This window comes from Salvelinus sp. IW2-2015, linkage group LG22 (assembly GCF_002910315.2).
Source record: "Salvelinus sp. IW2-2015 linkage group LG22, ASM291031v2, whole genome shotgun sequence".
Lineage (NCBI taxonomy): Eukaryota > Metazoa > Chordata > Actinopteri > Salmoniformes > Salmonidae > Salvelinus > Salvelinus sp. IW2-2015.
The window spans coordinates 5,662,062-5,684,953 of record NC_036862.1 but is presented as its reverse complement, the minus strand read 5'-3'; the positions used below and the strand labels follow the sequence as shown (position 1 = coordinate 5,684,953).

General features: G+C 42.7%; 1 protein-coding gene across 1 annotated transcript in view; it reads right to left on the bottom strand.

The window, feature by feature from the left end:
* LOC111949915 (tetratricopeptide repeat protein 9B) overlaps positions 1-19,609 on the bottom strand; it is a 27,758-nt gene extending 8,149 nt beyond the window's left edge. The window contains exon 1 of the mRNA XM_023967258.2: positions 19,134-19,609. Coding sequence (XP_023823026.1) covers positions 19,134-19,518 — 385 coding nt within the window. The 5' untranslated portion in view covers positions 19,519-19,609. The remainder of the gene's footprint in view (positions 1-19,133) is intronic.
* Between the last annotated feature and the right edge of the window lie 3,283 nt (positions 19,610-22,892).

Here is a 22,892-nt window from a genome sequence, read left to right as displayed (position 1 = left end):
CTTAAAGGCCATGACAGCTTTTCTGGAAATTTCCAAGCTGTTTAAAGGCACAGTCAACTTAGTGTATGTAAACTTCTGACCCACTGGAAGATGTAATACAGTGAATTAATTATAAGTGAAATAATCTGTCTGTAAACAATGTTGGAAATTACTTTGTCATGCACAAAGTAGATGTCCTACCGACTTGCCAAACTTTAGTTTTTTAACAAGAAAAATTTGTGGAGTGGTTGAAAAACTAGTTTTAATGCCTCCAACCTAAGTGTATGTAAACTTCTGACTTCATACTGTATATATACTACATATATATTATATATATATATATATATATTAGCTATGAAGTTGATCACATTGATATTTCTTCACTTGTAAGCATAATTCAAACCCCGTCAGAAGTAATCCCCAACATCCCTGTCAAGGTTTCAGGGAGAATTTCAACATTTAAAAAAATCAATTAATTAATTAATATTTAAGTCCCGAATGCTCATTGATTGATAGGACTGAGGGGCATCATTTACACCCCTTGTTCCAGTTATACCAATGAGCTTCCTGGGTTGCTGTGTCCCTGCAGTAGTGAGACAAATACAGACCCATATCGTCATTAGACACACACACACACAAACACACATATATACTGTATCATCACTTATCATTAGACCCTCTTGTTGCTCGTCTGAGTGTTTCAATATGAGCCTCTGTGTACGTGTATGCCTCGGTGACATCCACAGCACCCTCGGAGGCTTCCATCCGTCTATGGAGTGCTGAAGACGAAACTGCCAAACGAGCAGAGAAACAAGTGTTTTCCTCCACGCCTCTCTAATTGCCATCCCCGGATGGCGCCACAGCGCTTCTCTCTTGCCACTCTCCCTCCCTTACTCCCTAAACCTCAACCACGCATCCACTGCATTGCTACATCACCCATAATAGTAGCGGATTCAATTCATAGCTCATCTATTGAAATATTCATAAGATTGAAATAGCTATCCTTGTAATTACTTCATCAGCAGTAAGATGACATCAGCATGCCCAATGTGAATAGTGCTCTCATATGTAGGGGCTGTGGTGGTCATGTGTTTTGTCAGCCGGATATTATCATGCAAAAGCCTGCCGGTATTGACGTTAATTTAACATAAACGCTTTTAGCATCTCCTGGGCTCCATGCATACAAGCCTCGTTTACAAGCCGTTGRTGCGCTGATCTACTTTTAAGTCGAATAAATCAATTGAATTATACCCCATCACAATAAATCTATTCTTTATTGTATTTCAGAAGAACAGAATATGATTATGTTATCTGGCTATGCACCATGCCATAGGATGTAGGCTTGTTAATTTAGCAGACAAGATATGCTTATAAGTCCCGTGTCATTATGTTTATGTTATATGATTTTATAGTAAGAAGAATATAACTGAAGTTGGCTGAATAAAATAGAAAGTTGATTTTCCTATTCCGGAGCGAGTGTGCATATGAAGTGAACACGTTGATCGTAAAAGTGATCATTTTAAACAGGGCCTATACAATACATGTAGAGTTATTTTGGCAACTTAAGTTGTGAATGATGCAAACCTTAGAACATATTCGAAATCAAAACATATATGGGCTGCATGATGCGACTACAGGCTATTGATGATTTGAGAAAGTCTGCGCTCTGTTCTTTGCCTCAGGCGACACACGCTGTTCTCCCATGTGATCATATTTTCACCCATCAGACTACTCTCAATTGAATCTTGTCTTTACTAATATGTCAAATTAGTTTCGATTTAGAATGTCTCATTATCAAATGGGCAGGAACAGGGGCAGGGGAAAAAAAGACGTCATCTGTATGCACGCGAATAGCGAATGGAGGCCACTTTCCCGCCGGTTAGTTTTAAACTCATGCTAGCATAGGCTACTCCGGTTATTTCACTCCACACATCAACCACTGTTTGAGGAGCATGCAGCCTCTCGCTGCGCGACTGGGGGTATTCCTCCCAAACTCCGTATGCCATGGGCTCTCCAACCCTGTTCCTGCAGCTACCCAGCGCTTCATTTGGGAAACCAAGTGAAATCTGTTCGCGAAAATAGATAGTGAAAAAAAAATTCACAACAAAACATATTTAATTAAATTGTTGACAGCTCCTCTCTATGGCACTGCAGAAAGCAATGAGGGAGAGAGCGGGGGAGATGGCAACGCGCAGTGGTGAGATATTCTGTAGCTAAAGGTAACGTGTCAGCATATTAAATATTGTAACGACCCTGGGTTTATAAGCGCGGAAATCGACTCTGCCGCTTGAGCATGCTTTTGCGGCACAGTCGATAGCGCGCCGGACTTCGGGCTAGAAGGTCGAGGGTTCGAGACCGGCTCCCTGCCTGTTTCATTACATTGGTGTCAGAAGTGGGATCGGACCTCGCATCCACGACAGTGCGTGTGCTTGGCCGGTGAGCGCGTTCCTGTAAGACGTAAAGTCGCAAGCTAGCGCGAGGACGCGCTCTTTGAAAGGAGGGAGTAGTGTAACGACCCTGGGTTTATAAGCGCGGAAATCGACTCTGCCGCTTGAGCATGCTTTTGCGGCACAGTCGATAGCGCGCCGGACTTCGGGCTAGAAGGTCGAGGGTTCGAGACCGGCTCCCTGCCTGTTTCATTACAATATGAAAATATAAGAAATTCCCTATTACTAGGCTATTCAAAATCATTTTAGGCTAATTTGTTTAAATTTGGAGTATAGGCTAGAACAATTATTTACCAAAGACATCTTAAATTATATATTTTTACATGTTTTTCTGCCATGAGTAATATGCGGTAGGCTATGTGTTATATAACGCACAATCATTATTTTAATTCAGGGTTATGTTTATCTTGGGCTCATATATAGGCCTATGCAAAAGTAGGGCTGTGGCGGTCACGAAATTTCATCAGCTGGTGATTGTCAAGCAAATAACTGTGGGTCTCATGGTAATTGACCGTTAATTAACATAAACACATTTAGCGTCTCCGGGATTATACACAAACCATTAAAAAAAGTCTAATAATAAACCATGGAATATAGCATACACCTTCACAATAAATCCATTATTTATTTTAGACAGGTCTAAAGAAGCATGATATGAAGAAAATGTAGTCTACTTCAGAAGACAAGAATAGCATACTGAGTTGTCCTTATGTTAGGTCCAGATGTGGCTATGCCAAATGGCTGTGGGCTACACTAGGTCATTTAGCAGACATGATTTGCTTATAATTCCATGGCATTATTTTATAGTATGAAGAATACAACTGAGCAAAGCTGAATAAAATATATTATATTTTCTCCAAACGATTTGAAAGAGTGYGCGCATGCGTCTATTCTGTATTGAGCGGTTAATAGAGAAATATRTACTACTATATGCTTAATTTAGAGTTATTAATGTAACTTTAGTTGTTCTACAAACGTTGGGCTATATGTTTTGATTTTTAATACATTGTAAGCCTGCATGATTAGACTCTAGAGATGATTTGAAAAAAGTTACTTGAAAGGGATGAGCTCTGCTTTGTTTTTTTGCGCAGGCTGTACACACTCCAATAGTCTATCATTCACAATTTGACAATCATTTGATAATGCCTCGACTTTCACGCAGCATCCCCTTTGTGGCCGCAATGCACCCTAAAGAAATCCATGCCTTTTGTGGCCCGGATRCTACGTTGTGCCCTTCTCCCTGAGTGTGCTACGCAATCCGAAGCGTCTCTCACTCGCACCGCTCTTCGTCACGTGATCGAGTTTCTCTCACAGGCTACAAGTTAAGACAGACACATCCGGGACACAACAGCGCGCGTCCTTATCCAATTCCGAGTTGCATATTGAAGATATTGGATGAACTGTCCACATTTACTTTTGGTCAGCCAACAAGATGAGAAGGCCTAATGAACAGCAAAAGCACTAGCCTATGTCAATCTACTATCCCCCATAGTACAAAAGTCCATATTCTATTCTGTGCGAGAAATAAATATTACGAACAGTCTGGGACAGTTGTGGGATGCGATAGATCCCAAATTAATACAACCGCTAGTTTAAAAAAAAACATTTTTATGCAATGTGGCTTACGAAACAGATCAGAACGTTTAGCTTAAAATGTTGATAAACTATTAGGCTATTTCTTCACATTATAAGCACAGAAATGTGCACATGGTAGTAGACTATAAGCATGAATGTTCCATTAGCAGAAAACACCATTATCAAAAGTGACCAAAAATGCAATTATGCATGTAATGCTTTTATTATGAAGGTGCATTTTTATGGTGAAAATTAACTTCCCCAAACTTGAAACTCACGCGCTGCTTATATATGCCAGTTAGGCTCTACACCCCTTGTAAAACGGATTAATGTGCTTAATTTTAAGAAGTGTTTTTGGCCACTTCAGTTGTGATACAAACCTTATTAAAACACATAGGCCTATGGGCTAGGCTACATGAGGTGTGCGACTATGAATCGAACAAGTCGCAAAAAAAGGCATTGATTCTTATGCTGGGCATCATTCACAAGTGATAATATATAATTCACAAGTGATAGGCTTATATTGTCCCCAATCAGACTATTCTTGATTTAATCTCGTCTTTACATATACTAAATAATATACGCGTAACATTTGTTAGAATTTAGAATGGACCATTATCATGCACCTGTATCGAAACAGGGGCAGCGGAAAAAATACATGTCATCTATGCACTTAAATAGCGAATGGAGGACGCTTTTCCCAGTGGTTTATTTTCATGGCAGCCAGCTAGGCCATACTCCTGATCTAAATATAAGCAATGTACTTAATAGGAAGGATGAGAAATACATTTAGTAGGCCTAGCCTATAGAAAGCTGATGGGATCCTCCTCTTTTTAATAGAGGCCATCACTCTGTTTTCTCCCGCAATTGCATAGCCTATAGAAATGTTGCACAACATGAGCTGATGGGCTCTCATTAACTGTTTGATTAGATTTTCAAATACATTTGCATTGATGTCAGAGTGATTAGAGGGACAAAAGAGTGCTGAGTACCAGGCAGTTAGCAAGTTTGGTAGGCTGCTAATGACCAGCAGCAGCATCAGAGCTTGGAGAAGCCTAATTACGTGACTAAACAGTTATGTGGAATTTGACTGCCTTCATGACTCGTGACCACCGGTGTGGTGGTAATACGTTCACCGAAACAGCCCTAGGCATAAAGCTCTAATACGCATATGGATGTTTTGAAATAATCAGAAAGCGCTGTCCATTTCGTTGCGTTAGGCTTTGAAACAACATCTCCAATGACCATGTTTTCCACTCAGTTTCATCCCATTTAACTGTTTTCTTCAAACTGATCATCACAGTGAGGGTGAGTTATAAAAAGCACATACTGTTTCGATGATACATGTTTGATGTGATTTTTGATAGCATTGCATTGATGTCAGAGTGGTTAGAGGGACAATAGTACCCTGAGTACCAGGCCATTAGTGACCTGATGATAGTTGGGTACTAACAATGCATGTCCAGAGTGCATAAGAGGAGATTACCGTGACTCACATGGAATTTTACTGCAGCTATGACTCATGACTGCCAGTGTGGCGGTAATACAGTCACCGCAACAGCCTTACTCGTATGACTTTACTGTACATCAGTGCCATGCCCATTGGCCATTTCTCCATTTGCATGTGGTTACAAGCAGTGTTTGTGTGTGTGTGTGTGTGTGTGTGTGTGTGTGTGTGTGTGTGTATGTTGAAGTGTTGTTGTGTTCTCCAGACAGAGGGGACTATACTGTATGTCTGGGTCCCTTGTGTGGCACTGTGATGATGTTGTGGCCTTCAGCAAGCGAATTAACTGGACATCGGTGTGCAGCAGAGAGAGAGAGAAGGCTGGCCTGGCTAGGTGGATGATGTCACTGAGGACAGACAGACAGACGCTATCTTTTGCCGTTAGCGCAGAAGATTGCGGCCCTCCCCCAACCCGGACGACACTTGGCCAATTGTGCGCCGCGCTATGGGACTCCCGATCACGGCCGGTGTTGACACAGCTCCGGGGTCGTACCCGGGTCTGTAGTGACGCCTCTAGCACTGTAGTGACGCCCTTAGACCGCTGCGCCACTCTCCCCCCCCCCCCCGRGAGTTGATCCACTGTTGTATGAATGAATAAGTAAGGAACTTCAAAAACAGATCCGCTCTGGAGGCCCATGCGCCTGGCATCCATGTCAAAACATTTTTAAACGTAATAAATCCTTTTGACAGTAACCCTCCAAAAAGTAATTCATTCATAAACATTTTTAATTTCCATATGTTCTAGGAAGCTAAGTGTTTGTTTCTTGGGCTCCAGAAATGTGACTGAAAAAGGGCCCCTGGTCTTGAAAAAGCTCAAATTCAACTGATTGAAAGTACAAGGGGGGCATCGGTGAACAAATGTCGTGGTCAAGGCTAGGACGGCGCAAGTGCAATGAGTGGAGCTAACTCAGGTGTTCAAATGCTCAAATCAGACGAGAGGCTAAAAAATAGAAATGCAAAATGTAAAGTGCTGGTCCCATGTTTCATGAGCTGAAATAAAAGATCCCAGAAATGCTCCGTACGCACAAAAACTTTATTTATCTAACAAATAAAAAAACATTCCTGTTAGTGAGAATTTCTCCTTTGCCAAGATAATCCATCCACCTGACAGATGTGGCATATCAAGAAGCTGATTAAACAGAATGATCATTACACACACAGGTGCACCTTGTGCTGGGGACCATAAAAGGCCACTCTAAAATGTGCAGTTTTGTCACACAACACAATGCCACAGATGTCTCAAGTTTTGAGAGAGCGTGCAATTGGCATGCATGCTGCTGGAATGTCCAACCAAAGCTGTTACCAGATAATTTAATGTTCATTTCTCTACCATAAACAGCCTCCAACGTCATATTAGAGAGTTTGGTAGTACGTCCAACCGGCCTCACAACTGCAGACCACGTGTAACCACGCCATCCCAAGACCTCCACATCCAACTTCACCTGAGACCAGCTAACCTGACAGCTGATAAAACAGTGGGTTTGCACAACCAAAGAATTTCTGCACAAACTGTCAGAAACCGTCTCAAGGAAGCTCATCTGCGTGCTCGTCGTCCTCACCAAGGTCTTGACCTGACTGCGTCGGCGTCATAACTGACTTCAGTGGGCAAATGCTCACCTTCGATTGCCACTGGCACACTGGAGAAGTGTGCTCTTCACGGATGAATCCTGGGTTTAACTGTACCGGGCAGATGACCGAGCGGTTTGCCGATGTCAAGTTATGAACAGAGTGCCCCAAGGTGGCGGTGCGGTTATGGTACGGGCAGGCATAAGGTACGGACAATGAACACAATTGGATTTTATCGATGGCAATTTGAATGCACAGAGATACCGTGACAAAATCCTGAAGCCCATTGTCATGCCATTCATCCGCCGCCATCACCTCATGTTTCAGCATGATAATGCACAGCCCCATGTCATAAGGAACAGTACAGAATTCCTGGAAGCTGAAAATGTCCTAGATCTTCCATGATCTGCATACTCACCAGACATGTCACCGATTGAGCATGTTTGGGATGCTCTGGATCGACGTGTACGGCAGCATGTTCCAGTTCCCTCCAATATCCAGCAACTTCACACAGCCATTGAAGAGGAGTGGGACAACATTCCACAGGCCACAATCAACAGCCTGATCAACTCTATGCGAAGGAGATGTCGCCCTGCATGAGGCAAATGGTGGTCACACCAGATACTGACTAGTTTTCTGATCCTTGCCAATTCGTTTTTTTAAGGTACCTGTGACCAACAGATGCATATCTGTATTCCCAGTCATGTGAAATCCATAGATTAGGGCCTAATACATTTATTTAAATTGACTGATTTCCTTATATGAACTGTAACAGTAAAATCTTTGAAATTGTTGCAGTTAGCGTTTATATTTTTGTTCAGTGTACATTTCCGGTCACTGGGACCTTGACCAAGTCCAATGGCCTTGCTTATTTGTGCCAAATATATGATCGAAAAAGCTTATTTAAATGTGGAGATAAATAACCCCTTATTCAACGGAGAAATTTATTTCCGGTCACTAATGATTCAATATTTCAGTGGGTCATACCCACTTGGCACAGATGTCAGTTCATCGTTTAGGTTTGATTTACATTTGGTTGAGTTGTCAACTAACGTGAATCCACCAAAAAATTCCACCATTGAATTTAGGTAAAAAGTTGGGTGAAAAAAATATGAAATTCCCTTACATTGATGACTTTTTTCAAATCCAATCAGTTTTCCAGGTTGATTCAACGTCATCACATTGAATGTGTTGGGTTGAAATGACGTGGAAACAACATTGATTCAACCAGTTGTTGCTCAGTGGCTAGGCCATATCATTTCACATATGAAAGCCAATCACCATAAAAAATACTTGAGTAGACGCTAAGATTTTTTTTTAAATACAAAAAATACAAATCTCAGAAAATGCCATTTAGGCTGCTGTAATATTGACAAAAGGTCAAGGTCATTGTGATTGAACATATTCAGTAGGTTCCATATAGACTGAGTACACCAAACATTAGGAACACCTTCCTAATATTGAGTTGCACCCCCACTTTTGCCCTCAGAACAACCTCAGGGTATGGACTACAAGGTGTCGAAAGCGTTCCACAGGGATGCTGGCCCATGTTGACTCCAATGCTTCCCACAGTTGTGTCAAGTTGGGTGGTGGACCATTCTTAAAACACACGGGAAACTGTTCAGTGTGGAAAAACCCAGCAGAATTGCAGTTCTTGACACAAACTGGTGCGCCTGGCACCTACAGTACCAGTCAAAAGTTTTGGACACACCTACTCATTCAAGGGTTTTTCTTTATTTTTACTATTTTCTACATTGTAGAATAATAGTGAAGACACCAACATTATGAAATAACCACATATGGAATCTTGTAGCAACCAAAAAAGTGTTAAACAAATCTAAATATATTATCTTCAAAGAAGACACCCTTTGCCTTGATGACCGCTTTGCACACTCTTGGCATTCTCTCAACCAGCTTCACCTGTAATGCTTTTCCAACAGTCTTGAAGGAGTTCCGACATACAGTATGCTGAGCACTTGATGGCTGCTTTTCCTTCACTCTGYGRTCCAACTCATCCCAAACCATCTCAATTGGGTTGAGGTTGGGTGATTGTGGAGGTCAGGTCATCTGATGCAGCACTCCATCACTCTCCTTCTTGGTCAAATAGCCCTTACACAGCCTGGATGTGTGTTGGGTCATTGTACTGTTGAAAAACAAATGATAGTCCTACTAAGCGCAAACCAGATGGGATGGCGTATCGCTGCAGAATGCTGTGGTGCATGCTGCACATGCAGAGATCATCCGTTCACCTACTCTGCGTCTCACAAAGACACGGCGGTTGGAACCAAAAATGTCCAATTTGGACTCATCAGATCAAAGGACCGATTTCCACCGGTCTAATGTCCATTGCTCATGTTTCTTGGCCCAAGCAAGTCTGTTCTTCTTATTTGTGTCCTTTTTAATAGTGGTTTCTTTGCAGCAATTCGACCATGAAGGCCTGATTCACATAGTACCTCTGAACAGTTGATGTTGAGATGTGCCTCTTACTTGAAGTATGTGAAGCATTTATTTGGGCTGCAATTTCTGAGGCTGGTAACTCTAATGAACTTGTCATCTGCAGCAGAGGTAACTCTRGGTCTTCCTTTCCTGTGGCGGTCCTCATGAGAGCCAGTTTCATCATAGTGCTTAATGGTTTTTGTGACTGCACTTGGAGAAACTTTCAAAGTTCTTGAAATTTTCCAGATTGACTGACCTTCATGTCTTAAAGTAATGGTGGACTGTCATTTCTCTTTGCTTATTTGAGCTGTTCTTGCCATGATATGGACTTGGTCTTTTACCATATAGGGCTATCTTCTGTATACCAACCCTACCTTGTCACAACACAACTGATTGGCTCATACGCAATAAGAAGGAAAGAAATTCCACAAATTAACTTTTAACAAGGCACACCTGTTACTTGAAATGCATTCCAGGTGACTACCTCATGAAGCTGGTTGAGAGAATGCCAAGAATGTGCAAAGCTGTCATCAAGGCAAAGGGTGGCTACTTTGAAGAATCTCAAATATATATTTTGTGGTTAGTACATGATTCCATATGTGTTGTTTCATAGTTCTGATGTCTTCACTATTATTCTACAATGTAGAAAATAGTAAAAATTAAGAAAAACCCTGGAACGAGTTGGTGTGTCCAAACTTTTGACTGGTACTGTACTTCCATACCCCGTTGAAAGGCACATAACTGTTTTGTCTTGCCCATTCGCCCTCTGAATGACACACAAACACAATCCATGTCTCAATTGTCTCAAGGCTTAAAAATCTTTCTTTAACCTGTCTCCTCCCCTTCACCTACACTGATGGAATTAGATTTGACAATTGATGAGAAATTAAAACTATTGAATCCATTTTAGAATAAGGAGGTAAAGTAAAACAATATGGAAAAAGTAAAGGGGTCTGAATACTTTCCGAATGCACTGTATGTTATGGAAAGAGCAGGTGTTCTTCATGTTTTGTATACTCAGTTTATACCATTACATATGTGGATATTAAAATAAACAGCATTTTCTACCTTATAACAATAATAATTTGTGCAAATTTTGACTGAATTTGGTTCAGTGGATACTGAGGGAACATAKGGCTGAGGGAACATAGTGTGGTCCCCGCCTATATTAACATGCAGCTTTCTGGATAAATAACAAGTTGTCTCTCCTGTTCACTGGAGCGCAGTGAGTTAGATATGCACAAATGATTCTTACATATTCTCATTACTGTAGCTGTTGACCAAAAACACTCTATGTTCTTACTGCATCTCTCTCTCTCTCACTGTGAGTGTCAGAGAGGGCATCTGTTTCAGTCTCCTCTAAGCTAATGGCGTGACTTTCAACTGAAGACTAAAAAAGGCCCTCCCTCCCTCCTTCACAGATGACTGGATCATATTTATTGCCATAAACAAGAGCACTCCAGCTCTGCCAGAGCGATGATATAATACCGTTAGCCTTGGACGTGATTTCTCATCACCATACTTACAATGACAAATGATACGCAAATGCAGCAATGAAGAACAACGTAACATACTCCCTCCTCCTCCCAGAGGTCAAAAAGGTCCACCAAAGTCCCCTCACTCTTTTCTTCCCCCTCTCTCTCTCTCTCTCTCTCTCCATCTCTATTCCTCTTCTAATCTCTTCATATTTAACAGTTCCCTTAACATTCTGTCCAGTTTCTCTCGCTCTCTTTCCCCCCACCCTCCCCCTCTTCCCTCAGCACCCCTTCTCTTGCTCCTTGATCTCTCTCCTCTCCTCTCTCTCTCTCTCCTCTCTCTCTCTCTCTCTCCTCCCTCTCTTTCTCTCTCTCTCTCTTCTCTCTCTCTCTCTCTCTCTGCTTCTCTCTCTCTCTCTCTCTCTCTCTCTCTCTCCTCTCTCTCTCTCTCTCTCTTCTCCTCTCTCTTCCCTCTCTCCTCTCTCTCTCTCTCTCTCTCTCTCTCTCTCTCTCTCTCTCTCTCTCTCTCTCTCTCTCTCTCTCTCTCTCTTCCTCCCTCATTCTCTCTCTCTCTCTCTCTCTCTCTTCCCTCCCTCCCTCCCTCCCTCCCTCCCTCCCTCCCTCCCTCCCTCCCTCCTCCCTCCGCTTCTCTCTTTGGCTGCAACGGAATGGTAAAGAGGAGAGTACAGAATGCCCAGTCGAGCCCCCACAGCGAAGCTATGCCATCTGCAGACCTGGCATAACGCAGCCATGGCTCTCATACAACTACGCAACCCCTGAACTGCCAACATACGAACCAAGGAAAAACACCATCCCCCATTCCTCCGTTTCACCCTCATCTTCCTCTCTCCTCCACCCTCCTCTTCTTCCATACACTTCATACCCCCTGTCTCTCCCTCGCTCTTCCTCTCGCCTCTCCCTCGCTCTTCCATCACCTCCTCCATACACATCCCCCTCTCCATCTCCTCCTCTAGTGACGTTATTGGCAGTGGGTGAAAGGGAGGAGTTTTTCTGCTCCACTCTGGTTTTATAAGAGGGGGCTGACTGGACTGTGTAGCAGGCTAGGCCTCGTGACAGGTAGCACCCCCTCTGCAGTATTATATAGCACTGAGGACTRAGTCTGTGTCCTAGATGGCGCCCTATTCCCTATATAGTGCACTACTTTTGACCAGGGCCGGATCAAAAGTAGTGCACTACATAGGGAATAGGGTGACATTTGGCCAGAGGCTCTGACAGTATTATATCCCCGTTCCCTTCTGGAATGAGATTAAGATTAGAGGGTGGTGTCATGCACCTCAAGATTGTTGGGGAAGTGTAGCAATACTGGGAGTCAAATGGAACTCCCAGTAAATTGACTTTTATCTTCTTCTAAGACTCTTGGTTGTCTATTCCTTGTCTGGGGASAAACGGATGCTGATGATACTGAATCTACACACTCATTGAAGTTGCGTTACTACGGGGTCCTGTAATTGCATGTCAAGGGTCACAAGTTCATCGACGGTCTCGATGTAATAGCCCTGAGTGGAAATGGATGTGGTGAGAAATATTGACCCTGCGCATCAGACACGGATACACACATGCATGCGTACACACACACATACACACACTGGCCAGTGATGGAGCTAAGGGAGATTGTGTTGATACACCCACTACCTCCAGTTAGTTGTAAATGAACCCCATGAGCATTCTAGGAGCCTGATGGAGTAGTAGAAACATGCCGCAGTGAAATGTTAATGGACATCGATGAAATAATACACCAGTCAACCTTCTAAAAGTGTCCATCATGCCTCATCGCAGCGCTCTTTGTAGGCTTAATGCATATGTCTCATACACAAGGGATTCGAGTAAGGATATATGTGGTGAGAGCTAAGTAGTGGTGGTAAAAGAATGGAAGAGGGGGGTTGAAAAGACACACAGAGACGATCATGCAATGGCAGTAAGAAAGCAATTCGAGAAACAGTGTATAAAAAGTTGTGTTGTGACGAAACACACGCATCCACTGATGGTGATAAAAAGGTGTTGGGTGTTACGAAGACATCCTGATTGGGTTTGAATATAAAGGTGTTGTGGTGATTACGAAAAATCTGATGGGGATTAAGGTGTTGGTTATACTCGATGATAAAGGTTGTTTGGTGTTACGAAACATCTGATGGGTGAATATAAAGGTGTGTGGGGTGTTAGAAACATGCCTGATAGGGTGGAATAAAAGGGTGTTTGGGTGTTACGAAAACATCCTGATGAGGTGGAATAAAGGTGTTGGGTGTTATGAAACATACTGATGGGGTGAATAAAAGGTGTTGGGTGTTACGAAACATCCTGATGGGTGAATAAAAGGTGTTGGGTGTTACGAAACATCCTGATGGGTGAATAAAAGGTGCTGGGTGTTACGAAACATCCTGATGGGTGAATAAAAGGTGCTGGGTGTTACGAAACAAGCGGTTCCGCTCATAACGTTGTGCCGCTGCAGCTGCAACCCGAGGCTGTGACTCATGACTCACGCACCGATCGCAGCCAATCACGCGGAACAAAATAATAATTGAGTCAGAGATCAGAGGAAATGGGCCGGGGAAAAGACGGTTCAATCTCCCTCACAAAAGGAGTTAGCACCGGACTCATTTTTTTACACTGACGTCTGTTCTCTACAGCAGATCTCTCTTTATCTGAATAAGCAATCTGTATTGTTTAAAATTATCTAATAACCTAGCAACTGCTTCCTGCTGTTTTTATAGTCTTCCTCCCCAGTCAGCACAAGACGTTGAAAAGACTTATTTTCAACGCCTTTTCAACGTCTTTCGCTCATAGGGTCTCATTCTAGGGAAGTGCTTTGAGTGCCATGTACGAAAAGAACAGTTGGAAAACTGTTAGTATATTGGCTGTTATCATATGTATCTGTGAGCACAGTATGTGGTTTGGGTGGGTGGGTGTGCTGCCTGCGGAACATGATTCATCCCAAAAACAGTCAACCTGCGTGGCTGACGGTCTACCTCTGGCCAACATGTTGCAGCACCATTTCCAGAGCAGCTACAGCCTGGTGTAACCCACTTAGAAACAGTACCACACCCTCATGGGGAAACAGCATGTTGGCTCTTTTAAGGGCGACGGCAAATAGGCCATTCATCTCAATAGCTCTCTCTCAGACAGAATCAGGTAACAACACTGTACGCACAAACCTCCATTTTTCTGTTACTCTCGCTCCCTCTCTATTTTCAGTATATATTCTTTCTCCCAAACCACCATCACAGTCGTATGCAGTTCTTTATTGTTTTTGTCGTTCGCACACAGTTTTCTCCTCTCTTTCTATCATTACTTGTCTCCTTTGATGTCGGCTTCTCTCCCATCACCTGTCTTGGATCTCTGTCTCAAACACAATCGCTGTCTGCGCCATGCTGACGGCAAAATCGCTGCATTTAGTGAACATTTCTGGGCCGCCTTTGTCCGGGTAGCCATGTCATTTAAAAAGGTGCTGTGACTGGCACAAGACAGACAATAGTCCTGTCCTTGTCATAACAAAAGTCTAGCACACACACAAAATGAGCTTGCACATCCCTGTACAAAAAACAGACAACACACACACAGCAATGTCAGCATTGGCACTGTGATAATGGCAGGGCGAGAAACAATCTGTGTACCCCCACCCTTCTCCATATCAGACAMCCCCTTGGTTAGCTGCTGTTCTTCAGAGGAACGATCGCTGAGACAAACAAGCACACACAGAGGCGCTGGAGGTGAGGCTGTCCACTCTGTATCATGCGTCTGAAAGTAAGACAGCTGGCCAATCAAAATGCTGCCTAACTCAACACGACACGGGCCACCTTCTCTCCAGCAGGACTCTGGGTAGCCAGACCATTGGTAGGGTGGAGAGGTCTCCAGTATTATTAAATGTGTACGCATATTGTATTTTTATTCAATCTAAAATAAAACACAGATTGAGGGAGAGGTCACAAAACAATCAAACAATCTTTGTTATTGTGAGAGGTGAGAATGGATGGACATGAGAATAACAACAGGAAAAGGCCCAGTGATGGTTGCCATGGTAAATATGCCCCTCATCACCCACTGAACTTGCTTTCCCTCTTCCCTTTCTTTCTCCCTCTACTTCTCTCTCTCCTGCTCTCGTTTACCCTCCCTGTCTTTTAACCTCTCTTTCCATCCTCCTCCCTTCCTCTCTATTTCTCCTTTCCGCCAGGGTAGCTCCCCCACAGGGCCCAGGCAGAGGGTCATAAGACGGGGCAGAGAGAGCCGACCTTCAGCCTGTCACGCCAGTTGAGCCAGGACCCAGCGGAGACAGAACACAGGGAGACACAGCCAGCACCAGAGCAACCCAGCCTGCCTTTAACCCATTTTATGTTTTCATGTTAACTGTTTGTTAGAATATCTTATAGATTCTTCTAAATAATAGGGTGCTGAATCCTCGTAGATAGTCAACAAAATGAACAATACAGCACCATAAAGTATATCATATTATAAACTGGGTGGTTCGAGCCCTGAATGCTGATTGGCTGACAGCCATGGTATATCAGACCGTTTACCACAGGTATGACAAAACATGTATTTTTACAGCTCTAATTACCTTGGTAACCAGTTTAGAATAGCAATAAGGCACCTCKGGGGTTTTTGATATATGGCCGATATACCACAGCTAAGGGCTGTGTCGAGGCACTCACCGATGCATCGTACATAAGAACAGCCCCATTGGCCATATACCACACCACCTCGGGCCTTATTGCTTAAGTATATCACTGACCAAATAGATTTAACAATAATAAAGGTATATTAAAAAAAAAGGATGTATATTTTTATAGGTATGTGTATGCATATACATTTGAGGTCGGAAGTTTATATATACCTTAACCAAATTGTTTACAGACAGATTATTTCACTTATAATTCACTGTATCACAATTCTAGTGGGTCAGAAGTTTACATACACAAAGTTGACTGTGCCTTTAAACAGCTTGGAAAATTCCAGAAAATGATGTCATGGCTTTAAGAAGCTTCTGATAGGCTAATTGACATCATTTGAGTCAATTGGAGGTGTACCTGTGGATGTATTTCAAGGCCTACCTTCAAACTCATGCATTTTGGATTGACAATCATCGTAAATCAAAAGAATCAGCCAAGACATTGAAAAAAATTTGCAACCTTCACAAGTCTGGTTCATCTTGGAGCAATTTCAATGCCTGAAGGTACCACTTCATCTGTACAAACAATAGTACGCAAGTATAACACATTGGACCACAGCCGTAGCAAAGACTTGTGAAGATGCATGAGGAAACAGAACAAAAGTATCTATATCCACAGTAAAACGAGTCCTATATCGACATAACCTGAAAGGCCGCTCAGCATGGAAGAAGCCACTGCTTCAAAACACCATAAAAAGCCAGACTAGGTTTGCAACTGCACATTCCAACCGTGAAGCACGGGGTGGCAGCATATGTTGTGGGGGTCTTGCTGCAGGATGGACTGGTGCACTTTATATGAATATATTGAAGCAACATCTCAAACATCAGTCAGGAAGTTACAGCTAGGTCGCAAATGGTCTTCCAAATGACAATGACCCAAGCATACTTCCAAAGTTGTGGAATATGGCCTAAGGATAACAAAGTCAAGGTATTGGGTGACCATCACAAAGTCCTGACTCAATCCAATAGAAAATTTGTGGGAAGAACTGAAAAAGTGTGTGCGAGCAAGGAGGCCTACAAACCTGACTCAGTTACACCAGCTCTGTAAGGAGGAATGGGCCAAATTCACCCACTTATTGTGGGAAGCTTGTGGAAGACTACCGAAACGTTTGAACCAAGTTAAACAATTTAAAAGGCAATGCTATCAAATACTAATTGAGTGTATGTAAACTTCTGACCCACTGGGAATGTGATGAAAGAATAAAAGCTGAATAAATAATCTCTCTACTATTATTCTGACATTACACATTCTTAAAATAAAGTGGTGATCCTAACTGACCTAAGACAGGGAATTTTTACTTGGATTAAATGTCAGGAATTGTGAAAAACTGAGTTTAAATGTATTTGGYTAAGGTGTATGTAAACTTCCGACTTCAACTGTATATGGATATAAATATTTACCAAAAAAATATATGGGGGATTGGAAATGATGCAGACAATTACATTGATGGAAGAAACAATCTTTCTGCAATATTAAGCTGATCCACGCCTAAAATAAAATAAAACATTTAAAAAATGTAAAATAAAGAAATAGATTTCACAATGCATTACATAACATTTTAGCCATACTCTCATGTAGACAGACTACTGTCACTGTGGTAAACAATATTTATACTGTCATCATTAGACCCACAGACACATCTAATCTCCTATAGGCCAACTCACATGTGCCAGACAGACTACTGTATCTGTTAAAATCAAATCTCATACATCTGTTTCATAGATTATCTGGCAGTAGGCAATCTCTTAATCTCACATCTGTTGAATAGATTATCCTGTTTCTTACTCAAAGCATTACCAATAACAAATATCTGTAAGCTCAGCTTTACTCAAATCTCATTGTTAGAGATTTTAAGTTTCTGAGTAAAATATCAGTTTATCTTTTCAAATTACATTACACATACATAGCCTATTTAACTGACACTTGTGGTTGGTTTGACAGAGGCATTAACCTTGATGACCAGACATGACAATGATGACCTGAAAATACTAATATTGTCAATTATTCTAACCAAAGTGTTGTGAGTTTCAATTCACTAGCTGCGTTTACACAGGCAGCTCAATTCTGATATTTTTTTTCACTAATTGGTCTTTTGACCAATCAGATCAGCTCTTTTGTCAATAATTGAGTAAAATATCAGAATTGGGCTGCCTGTGTAAATGCAGCCATAGTGGCATATCACTTGTATTTGTAAGGYAATTGTAGGATCCATTTAGACAGATTTCACCTGTAAACTGGGATGGTCCACACCATGTTTTTCCACCTCAGAGCATGTGAACTGTTTTTGTAACAACACAGCTGCACTGTGGGAGGCATCATGTGTTGGACGATATGGCAGCATATAACCCCCAGGCTCCCACTGTGTGTATTTGTGTCCCCTTTCCACAGGATGTACACCTCTTCACTCCTGCTAATATAGCCTTTCCACTGACTACAGCCGATTACCATCAAATCACTAGTTTCCCCGTGGCTATCAAAGGAATTAACTGGGGGGGAAAGGTTTGGAATCAAGAGAAGCAAACAAATTACTTGAATGGAGCACAACAAAGAGAGACAGACAGTGAAAAAAAAACTTGATAAGAATCGCAAGAGGAAGACATGGCTTGAGACAAAAACAACTCTAGCACACAAATTATAATGTATTATAATTAACCTTTGTACTGTTTACTAATAAAATAATGATTAGGGCCCAGTGCAGTCAAAGACATAATTTTCCTGTGTTTTATTTACATTTCCACACTATGAGGTTGGAATAATACTGTCACATTTTGAAAATGATAAAGCCCTTATAGTGGAAGAGCTGTTCGAAAAGACTGACTGAAATGACAGCCTGTTTTGGTGGGATGGAGTTTTGGCCTGCCTGGTGACATTACCAGGTGGTAAATTAGTTAATACACCAATAAGAACGAGAGTTCCAAACCTCTCTGTCAATAACAGGTAGTTTTAGTTTTTTCCACCCTGCTCTAACCACTACCAGACAGTCCTAGCCAAATTCTTGCTTGAGGAATTCCTCTATGCTAAGAAGCTATTTTAGTTTATTTTTGACCMTTTTTTTATTGAAAAAAATCACAGTACGGTACTTAATTGTTACCCAGAAATGATTTTATATTGAGATAAAAATGGCTGCATTAATCGAGATTGGCAATACATTTCACGTTGAAAGGACAGGAATATCACACAATGAAAAAAATGGACACATTCGCCATCTACCTGTCTATATTCAGCTCCATTGCGCTGTCCACTGTGCAAAGCGCCAGCTATTAATGTATTATTAAGCCTATTCTTATTAACCAACCTCATACAGGCCTCACAGCTGCRGAAATTATGCTTGACACTGGCTAATTGTCTAAACGAGTTCCTTCCTAACCCCGTGAACCGGAACGAACAATGGCAGAATCTCAGTATACGAGCTGTCCATGCTCAAGACCCGCGACGCTGAGCAACACCACTGACTAGGCTAGCTACTCACCTGTCAGGCTGTCGTAGCACTCGATCTCCGTGATCTCCACCGTTCTCCGCTGGTCTTCCGTCAGCTTGACGGCGGCTTGGCTCAGGAGGTTGACCTGGGAGTCCGTGCTTCCATCCACTAAATGCACCCCTTTCAGCTGCAGCAGAGCCCGGTGGTACTTCCCTATCGCTTCCCGGAATTTCTTCTCCTTGTAGCAGCGGTGGCCCTCCACCTTGAAGTCAATGGCTTTCTGTATGTTTGCCTCCATCTCCATCTGTGCTGAGCCGGCAAGACACCCTCCTCCACCACCTCCAACGCCGACGTCTCCCGCGGCCGCCGCCAGGCTCCGGCCCCCCGCCTCTGGGTAGCTCTTCAGGCTCTTTATGGAGTGCTGTTTTGCTTCCATCTCTCTCAGTGGGCACGACTGGACCGGGCCATGCTGTTCCGACGAAGGTCTATTTACTCGGAGAGGACTGGAGCGGCGTGCTGTGCATAAAGAATGCGCGAGACAGGCAGGCAACAACAATAAAGATGAGAGATAGATAATATAAGGAGAGGGTGGTCTAAAAACCTAACACGCACCGCGCAAATAAGCTATAAGCTATCAAAACAGCTTACACAAATTCAGACTACCGTAAATTGTATTTTATATAAAAATCACAAATAATTGGCTTGGATTCCTGAATTACAAGCTCTCTTCTTCTATCTATTTTTGACCATCGCGCGAGAGGATGCCTTCGATTGTGTGTCTGCGCTCGAGCCCCCGGCATGCGCCGCTTCAGCACCACAGCCAGCGGACTCAGGCTCGCGCGTGGTGCATTGTGGGGGGAAAAAGAGGAGTCGTGCGGAGTTCAATCGGATCTTTCACCTTAAAGCTGTAAGCAATCTTCACTTTGATTCATATGATMAATCAAGAGTCATGATGGATGGGTGCAAAGAAACGTAAAATAAAACGAAAAGCAACACCAACATTTATAATCAGGAGTTGAAATTACTGTATGAATATGCCGGGGGTAGAGACTAAATCTATTCTACAAATCTGTCGTTTTAAAACCTGTAATCAACAACATGATTGTAGTAAGCCTATGCGCTCTAGCTCTGATCCAAATGGCAAGACTTGTCAATTGCGCAAATGAAATCAATGAACTCAAGACTATTCCATATACACTATACATACAAAAGTATGTGGACACCCCTTCAAATTAGTGGATTCGGCTATTTCGGCCACACAGCCATCCAGTAGCGACTCATCATTCAGGGCAGGTGGGGCAGAGTTTTTTTGTGTGGCGTTAATACATATCACATATCAGTTTGTAAACAATGTATAAAAAAAATGTTAATAAAGCCACATACAAACATGATCTCGACAGGTAGCCTGTGGAAGACACATTTCAGTTGAAATCCTTCAGTTGTACAGCTGACTAGGCATCTCCTTTGCCTTTTCTTTTTTTGCTTTCTTGAGTAAGGCAGCTCCAAAATGCAGGTGTTTCAGCCTAGCTCAGTGCTTTCCGTGGTGGTGGGGCAGCTAGCGGAAAATACTGAGCGTAGGAGTTGGTGATGTTCTCTAGTTGTGCCGTGACTGGCTCAGTGTTCTGTCACTCATGGGACACTACGTCAACGCACAATCTACAGGTAGAGCTAGAAATTCAAGCCCCTTGGGTACTGCCATAGAGTTACATTAGTAGTGCCCATCCAAGAAGATTTTGGCCACAGATAAAATAACGTCAAATCACATTATATCTACCGTAGCTTTGACTGGACTGGACATGTCAACATCATACTTTCAAAATCTTAGCTAGCAAGCTAGACAAGCAGTCATCATCATGAATCAAGTTGACAATCTAATGGCAAATCCTTTTCAATCCCTGTCATTTGATGAAAAATTATAAATAAAACGTATCATTGCTTATCGGCCATTGGACATAAACAAGTTGCAGCGATGTGACAAGATCATAACTTCTGGCCCATGGCGTTGCATTTGAATATTTATCCTTTGAAATAAAATGTTTAAAAAATGACCCCCTTTTTCTCCCCAATTTTGTGATATCCAATTGGTAAAGTTTGAGTACATTGGCCATGCTGTCAATCCAGCATGACTTCTGCCACGTTCAAGACAACTGGAAACTCGGAACTGGGAAATCTCAGACTTCAGTGAGTTCAAGACGACTAGGAAAATACAGAAAATGATTTTGAATGGTCATCCAACTCGGAATTCCAAATCGAGAACTCGTGCCTCTTTCTAGAGCATACAAGAAGGACCGCTGCGCCACCTTCCTGTTCAAGTGAGCACAGCACAACAAGGTGAGTCCAAAAATGTATTGTATGCTGCTGCATAAATTAAGTAATATGCTAGGGAGATACTTATACTGTAGCCAAGAAAGTAATACCAAGTGTATGTTGTGTAGTAAGCTGTTAGTAGCCCATGTCTCTCACCCTAATAATTTTACTGTAAGAATGGCCCATGTTGTGAATTCTGTCGATAGTACATTTCAAAAGTAATTAACAAAGGTGTATTGACTACGTCCGTCCAAGCTTGGATTGCCTCTTATCTACTAGTCGTCCCCTTATGCCATAGCGTGTACATCTCAATTGTCAGTAGAAACCTCATTTGTTTAAGCATGTCAGCCATATCAGCTATGTTTTTTTTTTAAAGGCAGTATATGAGGCTGAATGAACTTATTCGCTGCCAGACAAGGCTCCGCTGATWRCCAGGTGTAGCGGTGGTAAKKATTCACTCCATGGTGCTGAAAAGAAAGCTCGGCTGCTGAGACAGCTTTATGTAGGCCCGAACAGTTTGTGGGCACCGTTTGTCACCGTTATAGTGCAATTAATGTATTGTCTAGTGTTGTGGCTTTGCCGGCATGCATAAAACTTTTTTTGCTTAAATTGCCACTGCAGCCATGCAATCGCCATAGACAAAAATTGGYAGTAGAATGGCCTTACTGAAAAGCTCAGTGACTTTCAACGTGGCACTGTCATAGGATGCCACCTTTCCAACAAGTCAGTTCATCACATTTCTGCCCTGCTAGAGCTGCCCCGGTCAACTGTAAGTGCTGTTATTGTGAAGTGGAAACATCTAGGAGCAACAATGGCTCAGCCACAAAGTGGTAGGCCACACAAGCTCAAAGAACTGGACCACCGAGTGCTGAAGCGCATAAAAAAATTCTGTCCTTGGTTGCAACACTCACAACCRAGGTCTAGGCTGCCTCTGGAAGCAACGTCAGCACAATAACTTTTCGTCGGGAGCTTCATGAAATGGGTGTTCATGGCCGAGCAGCCACACACAAGCCTAAGATTACCATGCGCAATGCCAAGCGTCGGCTGGAGTGGTGTATAGCTCGCCTCCATTTGACTCTGGAGCAGTGGAAACGCATTCTCTGGAGTGATGAATCATGGTTCACCGTCTGGCAGTCCGAAGGATGAATCTGGGTTTGGCAGATGCCAAGAGAGCAACTGTAAAGTTTTGTAGAGGAGGAATGATGRTCTGGGGCTGTTTTTCATTATTCAGGCCCCTTAGTTCCAGTGAAAGGAAATATTTTTTAATTACATGTTTTTCTCCMCAATTTCGTCATATCCAATTGGTAGTTACAGTCTTGTCCCATCTCTGCAACTCCCATACGGACTCGGGAGAGGCGAAGGTCGAGAGCCGCGCGTCCTCAGAAACACAACCCCGCCAAGCCTCACTGCTTCTTGACACAATGCACACTTAACCCGGAAGCCAGCTGCACCAATGTGTCGGAGGAAACACCATACACCTGGCGACCTAGTCAGCATGCATGC